Raw genomic sequence first — 12,036 nt, 5'->3', positions numbered from 1 at the left:
TGCTTGATAATGATTCATCCAAGAATATGGACATGATTCTTTGGTTCTTTGTAGATCCTCAGGTAAGTCAGTTGAAGAAGAGCCCTCTTTTCCACAGCTGAGGCAGTTATAGAGAGGAGTTTTATCAATAGTTAAATTAAATAATAGCTCCAGTAATGTTAACCGTGGTGGTACCTAATTCAAAATTATGCCAGTGCTGCCTGTTTTCTGCCGTCATTTCAGTCAGCAGCACCCCCTTACTGCTGAACCCATTTGCTTTAGCCTCAATTTTATTATCTCTCAGAGATGCTGAAGAATTTATGCATTGCTTTTAACGTATCTCAGACAGATTCTGTGACTTTTAGTTCAGGTAAGAAGTTTCATAGACTGGGGAGTGAGTGAGAGAGTACAGACTTTGCAGACTGAGTTTAGGGATAGTCTCAGTTCTGTCTTCCAGCTTGTGCCTGGGTGTGCAGAACCTTTGGTGCTTTCTGCACTAAGGTTGTGTTTTACTCTTGAAACTTTTGCTGCTGGAGTGACTTTGGTGTGGCAGATGGCACAGCACAGTTTTCTGATCCATCACTGTTTCTTGGCTGGTGTCCTTATGGCAGCTGTGTCTGGTTAGGGAGCTCAGAAACGCCTGACAATAATTACCTTTAATTTCTGCAGGCGGCATCCTGGTGATTTGGGGACTGTGTTTATTATTTTCTGTTTGTTCCATGGTACCTTTTTGCCTGCATTACACTTCTTGTACAACTGTTCAGTAGAAGGTTTTGGGAGATTTTTCTTTTATTTTTTTCTTTTTGTTAAATACAGTGCCCTGGATAATTTTTTCTCTTGTCTTTTCTCTGAACATTTTGCTGAAGATCTGAATTTATTTTCCATTCTCTGTTTACCTCCTTATAATAGTTTCTTTACTGTTTTGCACATTTAATTAAATTTCCTGGCTTCCAGTCTATATGAAGAATCTGTATAAATACTGACCCTTAAAACACTGGAATATTGGTTTATCTGTGCATCCCTGGGTACATACAAGTGATGAAATGTTAGAAGAAAAAAAACTCCATGGTCTGACACTCTATTTTTAATGTATGTGAATTCTTCAAATTCAAATGGCTTAAAAATAGAAAGTGAAAAGGTATCTAGAAATCTTGAGAACAGTCCATTCCTCAGAACTGTGATGATGCTTAGGGTTTTTTTTTACTTCCTGAAAACAATGTAAAATTCACTCTAAGAGCAATCCCACTTCCTTTCCCTAAGCAAAAAAAGAAAGTGAAGAATTTTGCAGACTATTTCATCTTTTCGCAAAAGTGTGTTAGAGTTTTATCATGGAAGATGTATTCTGTGATGGATTAAGTGAGCGTATGTGAGATAAAAACAGGAGTTTAAACATCAGGATTTTATATCTGCTTGATAAAAAGCCTGTAGCATTTGTAAAAGAACTTCAAAGGGTGTTGAAAAAACGCCATACAGCTTACTTGTCTTTTGTATGAAGTGAGGGCTGCATTAAATAACCTAAGAGACAGAATTATTGGTGATGATCAGAGTATCTTTGCTGAACTTGACCGAATTGCTGCGTCCATGTGTGATAGAAGGTGTCCCACTCCATGCAGTCCTGGATTGGTTCCTTAAATCCTACTGAAATAATGAGGACTTTGTGAAGCTCATCACAGGAGCAGCAGAGATAATCTGAATGTCAAATTCATAGCAGCTTTTTAGGAGAGTGTTGTAATTTATGGACAGTGTGTGAAAATTATTAGCTCCTTTTAATCAGTAAATCTCTCAGTAAACAATACTTTCCAGAAGCAGATTATGTAATTCTGGTTTGATGTACGACACCTTAGTGGATTGCTAGAACAGACACCACCACCAAAAAAAAAATAGTGAGTTTTATTAAATGCAATTCAGTGATTCTGTGGAACTAGGTAGCAAATAATAAAAGCAAGTCCTGCTGTACCGAGGGGAAGAATAAACCAATTTAATCCACAACTGAGTGAATAAACAGTTGTACCTTTAGAGTTATTTTTGGTTTTGTGCCCATGTCTCTCAGATTTTCCTTCTGGAATTTCAGATTATTTTCAGTCACATCTTGTCTGGAGTAAAAGTAGTTTGGTACTGTATGGAAAAAAATCTGATCTATTATTTAGTGACCAAGCCAAAATGATAAAACTTAAAAACTTCACACTTAAGAAAAAAAGATACAGGGAATCTAAAAAACAACTAAAACCCATTATAATTATGGTAACCTGTAGCCTGATGTTACTCTGCTGCTTCTCTTTTGCTACTGGAAATTAATCGGGTTTTAGTAATTTGATAACCCTTTACCAGTACCACCTTAATTATCTGAATTTCTGCTGGTCTTAGTGGTCTCTTAAAAGTGAGATTTATTCTGTAATTATCCATATTGTGTTTTTTCTACACATTTCCAGTGTAATATTTTCCAGTTGCAATAATTTTAATACAAACCAACAGACTCCCAAAAGGACAAAACAATATTGGGATGCATAATAGAACAATGAACGCTGTACTATTACATATTAATTGGCTTTGAACTGTTGAAATTAAGGAATACTGTATCTTGACTCTGCTTGTGGAAAATTTGTTGCAGCTAAATAAGTCAAGCAGAAAGTGATCAAAGTGACAAGGTGATCAAAGTGACGGGAAATTATATTTAAAAATATAATCAAAAGGGATACCATTAAATAAATATTTCTTTGTGCTATACATGTTGAAAAATAAACATGAAAGATTTTTGTTTTAATTCTTAGAATGATGTATTGATGTAACTTGAAAACAAAGATGGGTTCAAGGCTACCATTTCTTAACTGGACTAAGAATGGGAATTGAATTGATGTGACTTCTTGATACTGAAAAGGAATGTTCTGCTCAAACTTGCAGTACCACATTGCACAATATGACACTGCATACTATTTATTTATGTTTTTCCAGGTCTGACAGCAGCCGCCATGGCAGAGGCTATGAAGTTACAGAAAATGAAACTTATGGCCATGAACAGCCTTCATGGAAGTGGGAGTCAAAATGGGACCGAGTCAGAAAATGAAGAGCTCAATTCCAATGCAGGTAAGGGATGCTGTGTCCCTGAGCTGCCCTGGAGCTCTCAGCACCTGGGTCTCAAATTCTTAGGCTCTTTTATTTTGTAAATCAGTGCTAAATCAAAACTAGTGCCCTCACTCCTCCGTATTCCTCATTTTCCTCCTAACAACTCCTTTCACTAATTGTTTGAAAATTACTGGTGAAGGGTCATCTTCATCAGGGTTGGATGCAGACCCTTTAAAATGCCCTGTAAATACATCAGGAGTGTCATGACGTATTTAGGGGCCATTTTAAACAAAATTTTAAACAAAAGATTTCTCCATTGGCAGTAACACCGTCTGGGGTTTTCCAGTAAATAATGGAAAGTTTCCAAAAGGTCAGGTTGTGGGAACTCCTGAATTCCACAGGTCATTGGAGAAAGATAAGGCAGGGGATGCTCTGTCACCAAGTTTAAGGCTTTTCTGCATTTTGTTCTTTCCTTGAGTGGTTCTTTGCAAAGCACAGCTGTGGAGGGGAGTTGTGGTGATCCTTGGCTGTGGCTGGAGTCACCTCGCACAGGGGACCCTGGCAGGAGCACGTTCATGTGCTGTAATGTAGGAGAATCCATGGACGGCTGGGATAAGGAATTCTGCCAACCTGGATATTCTAGAACACGTGGGTTTATTGCAAGGGTCCTGGGTAAAAGGGCTTTGCCTTCAGCCACCAGCCTGGGCTGGAGGGAAAATCCCAAAGAGAGAGGGAGAGAGAACAGCAGGGTGAGAGCTGAGAGAGAAGGGAGAGAGAGAGCAAAGGGCAGGGGAGAGAGCAGGAGAGCAAGAATGAGCGAGAGTAGGGGGAAGAGGAAGAGTAAGAGAGAGTGAGGTCCTTGTTACAATACATTATATCTCCTTTTGTGATGAATATTCTAATTTACAGTGACCAACCAACACAAGACACAAAATCCTATAGAATTTACACACAGCCTATAAGAACTACTGTATCACCATACTGTGTTATATTTTAAACTCTGAAAACTAGTCTTTAGACTTCTGTTTTTTACACTGACCTTTGGATCCCTCAGCCAGCAGAAAGGTATTGTTCAATCCAAAGGGATTCTCCTTCAGCTAGACCACTGTTTTCAGGTTCTATAGTAACTAAGACTCAGTATCCTACAACTCAAAGTCAGCTTTCATTTCTATTTCAATTATAGGTTTCATATTTTCAGAATCTTTGCTAAGCAATCATATTTATAAGGTTTCCCTGATTCATCTTCCCCAACACTGTATAAACATGAAAATGAGTTTGATCTATGCTCCCCAAGTCCCAGCTCCCCCCTGAATAGGGTTCAAAGGTGAAGTCAAAACAGATCCTTTGGAGAGGAAACCTTTTTTTTATTCTGATGTCCTTCCAGGTGAATAGAAGGGATTTTTACTTGGGCAGTGTAGAGCACCTGGAATGAGACAGATCCATTTTGTCCCTGGTACCTGTTATAAAGAGAGCAGTTTACCTTGTCCTCACTTCTAATTGCATCCTACACGTTTGGCACTTGGGGAGCATACTTTGTTTGTTTCCATTACCAATTCAAGAGGAGAGTCACAGTGTGATCCCCGTGGCATCCTGCTCTCCCATCGGCATTCCCGCGGCTCCGAGGGCAAAGCCTGGCTGGTATGTGCTGCATATGCATCCTACCATCAAAATGGTAATTTATTAGACCAATAAAGCAGCAGCTGGGAGGTCTTAGACTCATTTTCTAAAGGAATAACTTTGAATTCGTGACAAATTATGCACAGAGCAGTCTTTCCAAAAGTGGTATTGGCTTTTGCTAATTTTGTGTACTCATCTGTATTTGGAGAAATCTGGCTTCTAACTCATGCATTTAAACCTTTCCCCAGCTTCCTGTTCTGTAGGATATGTGTTTCTTGTTCCCCTCTCAGACCCTAACCAGTTAGTGCACATGGAATTCAGAAAAAAAAAAGCACTGAAAAAGCTTATTTAGTGGTTGTAACTAAAATAGTTTGTATATAGTTAAGAATTAATTCTGAAGGTTCACTGGATGCTAAGCAAAAGGACTGAGGATAGAATTACTACAGGAAGGGCAAGGAAGCTTCATACAGAAAAGATGTAGGGTTGGTGTGGGGGTTTTAAATGCTGCTGTACAGAAGTTCAATTTGAATGGGCATGGTTTAATGTGTTACCTGGTAGGGCAAAACTCATGTTCCTCATGTGGGGAGCATCTGTGTTAATGTGATTATTTTAGGTGCCTCATGGAACTAGAAGTTTTTTAGACATCCTTTGGACAGTGCATCAAGAGTATGAGCTTTACAGGGGAGTTCTCTGTGGTTTAGCAATTCAATGAGTTCTACAACCAACTCAATACCCGTTTAAATATTTGGAAAAATTCCCACTGACTTTAGTTACACTAGGACCCAAGAATAAGAGTGTGGTGGCAGTTTCATACAGATCTTTTCTCAATTATTTCCCCTTTTCATTGCTTGATGCAGTAAAATTGCCAAGAGCAAATTTTCTGGCTTCAGTGCCAGTGTTGCTTGCAGACAGAGCAGTAAGTCCTGATCAGAAAGAACTAACACTAGTTCTGTTAAAAATCACTATTTCCTCTATTTCTAATATGTGCTATGTGAGCATTGGGATCATTTTTGTGATGTGTGGATTCCTCCTTTATTGGTGGGTTACAAAGACTTACATTGAGCAGGATGTGTCAAAATGGAAAATCTCCATGAAAGGAGTGTAAATGTTGATTTGTACATTTCACCAAATAAAATAACTGAAGAATTATCAAACACTCACTACAGAAAACTCCTTGGTGTGGCATGAAGAGAGAGGGAATTTTGTTTAGAAGTTAATACACAGGTTGTAACTTTGATCTGCTGTGAAGGGAACACCAGGATAATTCTGTGTGCATGAAACCTTCACCAACTGTTTGCTTTGCTCTAGACTTTGAGTTTAAATGACTATTAAAAATAAAATGGGGATGTGAAATGAGGAAGAAAATTGAATTTCGAAATTTTTTTTACTAAGGAGAGGTGGAAAGAAACAGAGCAAAGGAGTCAGAAGCCTCATAAGAGAGAAAAACATTTTATTTTAGGAGAGAGACCCACAGTTTCTTTGATTTGAGGTTGTGTTTAATAGCTTCTGTAATGGTTGCAACATGACTCTGCATCTAGATTTCAGCATGAATAACAACCTGTTCGTGTTTCATTTAGCTCCAAATGAGAAATTCTGTGTTTTATTGTTTTAGGAAATTAGTCTGTGTACTGTTGCTCCTGGAACTTTATAATTAATCACTGAAGGTTATGGCTGTGGAGAGTTTGTGGGAAATAGATGTCTGAATGATTATAATTGTAGCTGTCAAATCAGAAATATGGTTGTACAGAGCCGAGGACCTTTTGCTTCCTTTGTTTGGTTTTTTTTTTCTTTTTACAGTAACAAAGACTCAAAGGGTTGCAGTTTTACTTAAAACAATCAAGCTGGGTTTTTACCTCAGTGTTACACACTGACTACCTCCAATGCCACTAAATATTTCACTTTTGGATATGTGCCTTCCCGTTCATGCCACAGTCTGATAGATGAGTGGAATACTCTCTTTTTTCTGTTATTTATTTCAAATTAAAAATGTAATTGAGCAGTATTAGATCCTGAAGCTTTGTTGCCAAATTTTCTTTGCAAGTGTGTCATTGTATCCAGGCCATCAGTATAATAAAGAAGTGTTGAGGATGTTTTGGCATACTCATCTCAATCCCCATCTGTATCTGGTGAAATATGAAATAATTTTGGGTTTGCTTCTTACTGATGCGTAGCCTGTCACTTCTCCAGTTCCTTCCTCTGTGCATCATTATGATGATGGGAACTTTCAAGAATTCTCTGTCTGAAGCCAGAATTTATCCTGTCAGTTCAAAATCTGAACTCTTAACTCAGCGTAACACGATCAGTGACTAATTCCTCAGATATTGTATTTTTCTCTAGCAGATTGCAGGTGTGGAATTGAATCTTACAGGTGTGTATAAGGAAGTGGGGAGTAAATGTGCTACTTCTTTTCTTGCTTCTAATCCAGCTGGCATGCTTTTGCCATCAGGTCCTTCCTACCTCCTTTTCATGGTGTTACAATAATCGCAGTAGTGGTGGAGTTTGGTACTGGAATATTCTAAATAACTTACTAAAAACAAATGCTACAAGAGTTAATAGTGAAAATAAAGGAGAAAAAAAAATCCCTAAAAAGTTCAATTTGCAGATATTTTTTTAATTGAAGCAATGCTTTGGTTCACAGTGCTGTGAAGAATGCTGTTATACGTTTGAACATTGATGTCCTCCTTCCACTCTCTCTGCAAAAGAGAAAGAGATTTTTTTGCACCTTCCTACTCATCATATGAAGTGTTGAAACAAAACTTCTTTGGCAGTTGAAAATCTCCTCTTCAATCTGGCACTGGAGGCTCTCTGGCCCCACAGTCCAGCCGACCTGGGCTGGCTGTTCCTTGTGGCTTAGTGTCCCTCTCCATCTTCTGGAGGATTGGGGCAGGAAGGGTGAGTTTGGAGAACCAGATAGTTTGGGACAAAAGTGTCTGGGTATGGGAGAAACCCATCCCTCTGGAATCTGAAATTTCCCAGTGACCACAAGTCTTTTGTGATCTGTTCCTCCTTCTTTGGCTCCTTACGGGTAGTCCTTGGCGAGGACACTTGGCTGGTGGCACCTGGGGGATGCCAGGAGTGATGGTGGCTTTTCCTGCTCCACTTGAGAAAGGGATGGAGTGAGCAGCTGGAGCTGGCTCCTGCTCACTCACAGCCCAGCCACGTGACCAGATTTGTTGTTCTGTAGAAATAAGATAAATAGAACAAAAGCTCTCTGGTTGCAGAGAAGGGTTGAAGAAGATGAGCTCCTTCATCTGCGTGCAGTGCTAAAATCAGGTGAAGTGTGTCCTGGAAATCAGCATGTCATTGCTTAGGGGGATTTGGAGCTTGCTTGAAATCTGAGCTTTTGTTTTTAATGGCAGCAGGTACTTTGTAGGAGTGTGAGACAGGATGGTTTGTGAAACAGAGACTGATGTCACCTGGATGTCCTTCAGGCTGCCTGAGCAAGGCAGGATCAGTGCATGGCAGTCGTGACAGGAGCTGGGTGTGCAGAGCCTCAGAGCAAAGAATAAAGCAGGTATTTCCTTCTGGTGGCTTTTGGAGCTAGCATGCATGATTTAAGAAATGTGTTTTGCTTTCCCAGGAGAGATATCAAACAGTACTAAGTGTTTCGGTGGTATTTCCTTAGGAAGTCAAAATGTTATTCTCTGTGTAGAATCTTGTTGCTTAATTTCCAGACAAGGAGCTAAGTTAGGCAGAAAAGAAAGGAAAAACGCCCGAGCTTTTGGCATGTGAGGATCAGAGGAAAAGCTCCCTCATAGAAAAAAAAAGTGTTATCTTTTTATCCTTCTTTCCCTTCAGTACCTGCCATGCAGTTTTCTCACAAATGCAAACATCTTTCACAATCTGTTTAAAAAACCACAAATACATCACTCGGAGGAATATTTAAGGAACCATCAGGAGGGAAAAAACTCATTGGTTTAATGGAATGCTGTCAAGGAAAATCAGCATCACAAACGACACAGGGGCAGAATTGATACTTTTGCACTGACATGTTAAAAGAAAATCCCATGCATTATTTAGAAAACCCAGAAATCTGTCAGCTGTATGATTGCCGAGTTAGCAGAAGCAGGAGGATGCTGCACAAGTTGAAAAGAAACGCGTAGGCACAGATCCATATTGTAACCTTTCATGTTCTCCACCCACCATGAATACCCAGCTATTACACGGTCAGCATTTTTTAGTTTCTCTCTTTTAAAATTTTCAAGCGCTTGAAAAGTCAAAAGAGGTAGGTCTTTTCTTCTAAAAAGCAGGATGCCAAGGCTGTTATTTTATTGTAAGAATGTAAAAATGACAGGACCAGAGAACAGGTTTTTTTAATCCTTGAGTACCATGTAGATTTCATGAAGTCATTTTTCCTGTTGTTAAGGCAAGTATTTTTGTGTTACTTGAACAGAGAGTTAAGAATTTTCTGAAATAGCTGCAAATTTTCTTAAATTGTCCTTTGGCCAGGAGGGGTATGTGCAGCCTTGAAGCAAGAGAGGATTTAACATATTTTGGGGTTTGTGCTGTCTCACCCAAAAACTAGACTTGACTCCAGCCTTAGCAGACAAATTAAAACATTTTATCCTAAAAATTGAGACCTCTGTTGTGTTTTTGTAGGCAGTACCTGTGCTGGTGATGGTGAGGGTGCAGGTGGGAAGGTGAGGAGGCACAAAGGGGGTGTTTGGCCCCTGTTGTGGTTTCATGGAACTTCGTTGAACCCATGCAGAAGGGATGGTGAAGTTTATTTAAGCTTTTTCAGTGAGGGTGGAGTGAAGGAACTCAAACATTCTCATGAACATGGGGACTTTAAAAAGCTTTCCCCACTGCTGCTTGTCAGGAAACATCTGTGACTGGGGAATGGTAGGAGCAGGGAATTCCCTGTGGATGAGGTAAGTGATGCCTCCTTGGGGCTAGGCACTGATAATCCTGGAGAAAGAGGTGGATGTGCTGTTTTATTTTTTAGATCCAACTCCTCAAGCATTAACCAGGAAGGGAAATGCTCTTTGTTTGGTTCAGTTGTACCTCGTTTGCTGTTTTCTCTCCTGTTCCTTCCTAATGGGATGCTTCCAAGGGCCCTCTCAGTCATCCCAAGAATCCAGTCTCCATGTGGGAAGCTTGGAAATTAGATGCAGATATCTAGTTCTTTGGCAAATTGTGGGTTTTTTGGAGAGTCAGTGGATATCTCGTGCTGTGTTACCCCAGCACTGGGCAGGGTTTAACACCAAGAATTTTGGGAGGCTTTAGTAAACCTCAGTGTCAGTGGAGTGCAAAAGTGAATTTTTTACCTGCAAACTTACTTTAGGGTCCCATTTTAGATACATTCTTAAGCAGTTACCTGTTGAATGCATGTGAATAATTTAACTATATATTTTTAAGAATTCATTTTAATTTGAACATAAATACTTTATAGTAAATGCAGATAATGGTTCACACAAAATTGTTGACACATCAGCTAATATTTATAGATTTGGATTGACTGACACTCAACTCTGAGAAATCTGAAGTAGCTCTAGCTTTAGTTTTAAAACTAATAAAGGAAATAAAACTCCAGGAGAGTTTTAAGAATGAAATTCCCTGTCCTCCTCTCTGTAGCTGAGGCATCTTCTTCTGTGAAAGGAATTCTCTTTCAGGTTTTTGATGCTTATCTTACACATGATGAAATTAACTGTGTTTATATAACATCCTGAGCTAATGTAAACTGGTTTGAAGATCAAGCAAATTAAGATTTTTTTTCTTATATTGGCTTCTTTTTAGAAAAGTTAATATTAACTCTTGAAGCTCTGGGTTGTGTGAATGCTTTTTGAGTGGGTGATTCCCAAGGGTAGATTTAAATGGATTCATGACAATTAGATGTTAGATACTGCTAAGTGTTTACAAGTGGGGAAGACATATACTTGTTAAGTTTATATTTCAGCAGTTAAACATCTCACACAATCAATTTCCCCAGTATATTTTGGTTGTTACCTTATTTGAAGTCAAAGAACTGTTGTTCCTTTTTTCCCCTCAGAATAAAGTACTTTTTTTTCCCCCCTTTAATACGGACAGAATTCCTTACAGTGGATTCTAACTTTTGCTGGAACAAATTTAATACGGAAAATCGAGATTCATATCTGTTAAAAATCCCTGCCTAATGCCAAATCAGATGCCCCTGGGTGCACACGGCGTGATCATAAACAACCTCTCCAGATTCTTGCCATATCTGCTCTCAGAACTAAGTGCAGCAAAAGATAAACTAATGACAAAATGCAAATGGTATGGCTAAACGGAGGAGAATTGAGAGCTTTCACATGTCTGTCACCTTTCAGATCCTTTACAGATTTATAGTCTCAGAGTGCAGAGGTCTAAATCTTCAAAGCTTGAAAAACAGAGGTGCAGCATGAACTAATCTTCATTTTTTCCCCTATCTTCTTACAGCAGCACTAATGGAAATGTATTTTGTTTAATGACTCTGAAATCCTGTTTGTAATTAGATGTGGGAATTGGTCTTACTTTGTAACAGATGATACTGGAATAATAATATGAGAGATGCTACGCTGAGACCACTATCCTCCTAAATCTATATCATTTTTCATTTTATTGACAGGAAATGTGTTCCTGGAACAAAGAGATTGATTTTAAAGAGTGGAAAAATAATGTCTAGTAAAGACTCGAATGAAAACATTTTAGCATTACTTTAGGTGTATCACAAGAATATATTAACCCTTCAGCTGTACTTTTAATTTTGGTAAACAATCTTCTTACAGTTGTTGCTTTTTCACTGATACAATCTTTGAATGAATGCACCAAAAGCTAGAGAACTTTAATTAATGACGGGGTGCGTACAATTAAAATACATATCATATTTCGGAAGGATTAGTTGAAATAATTAATTTTGTCTGTTAAAACACTTTTCCAGTCGTGAATGAAGTAATTAGGAGTGGGCACAGAGAATGTGAGTGAGGGCTGAGCTCACACGGTCCCTTCAGAGTATTACTCTCTTTACTAGGTCTTGATGCCATAAATCATCTTGTCCTCCCTAGAGCCAAGGCTACACTTTCTCCTTGGTTATAATTCTCATATTTGTTGGTAGTAGCTGAAATCTGTGGCCCCTGCCAAGGTGCTGAAGGAAAAGCAGGTGGCTCCAGAGTGTCCCCGTTAAGGCAAGGTCTCGTGCTCCTCTGCAGGGCACAGGGACTCCACAGCACTGTGAGCAGTGATGCTGATCAGAAATGCCCCAGATTTAGGACTTCCTGCATAAAACTTTATGAAGACCGAGGCAGATTGGATGCCCCACAGTTTAAAAGGAAAAACCAGAGCAGATCAGGTGTTTTAGTAGGGTTCTGTGGCTGCTGAAGGACAGGGCATGGAGAGGGTTGTCCCTGCAGCCACAAGGTGAGGAGGCACCTCTGCCTTCCTGCC

The 12,036-nt window shown here is 39.2% G+C and overlaps 1 protein-coding gene across 1 annotated transcript in view; it reads left to right on the top strand.

Annotated features, from left to right (window-relative positions):
• Positions 1–12,036, top strand: part of DACH2 (dachshund family transcription factor 2) — a 233,700-nt gene that overhangs the window by 156,463 nt on the left and 65,201 nt on the right. Inside the window, exon 3 of the mRNA XM_066338570.1 lies at positions 2,929–3,060. Within this exon, the coding sequence (XP_066194667.1) occupies positions 2,929–3,060 (132 nt within the window). The remainder of the gene's footprint in view (positions 1–2,928; positions 3,061–12,036) is intronic.

This window comes from Sylvia atricapilla, chromosome Z, assembly GCF_009819655.1.
Source record: "Sylvia atricapilla isolate bSylAtr1 chromosome Z, bSylAtr1.pri, whole genome shotgun sequence".
NCBI lineage: Eukaryota > Metazoa > Chordata > Aves > Passeriformes > Sylviidae > Sylvia > Sylvia atricapilla.
Note: the sequence above shows the minus strand (reverse complement) of the source record. Positions and strands in the feature narration are given on the sequence as shown.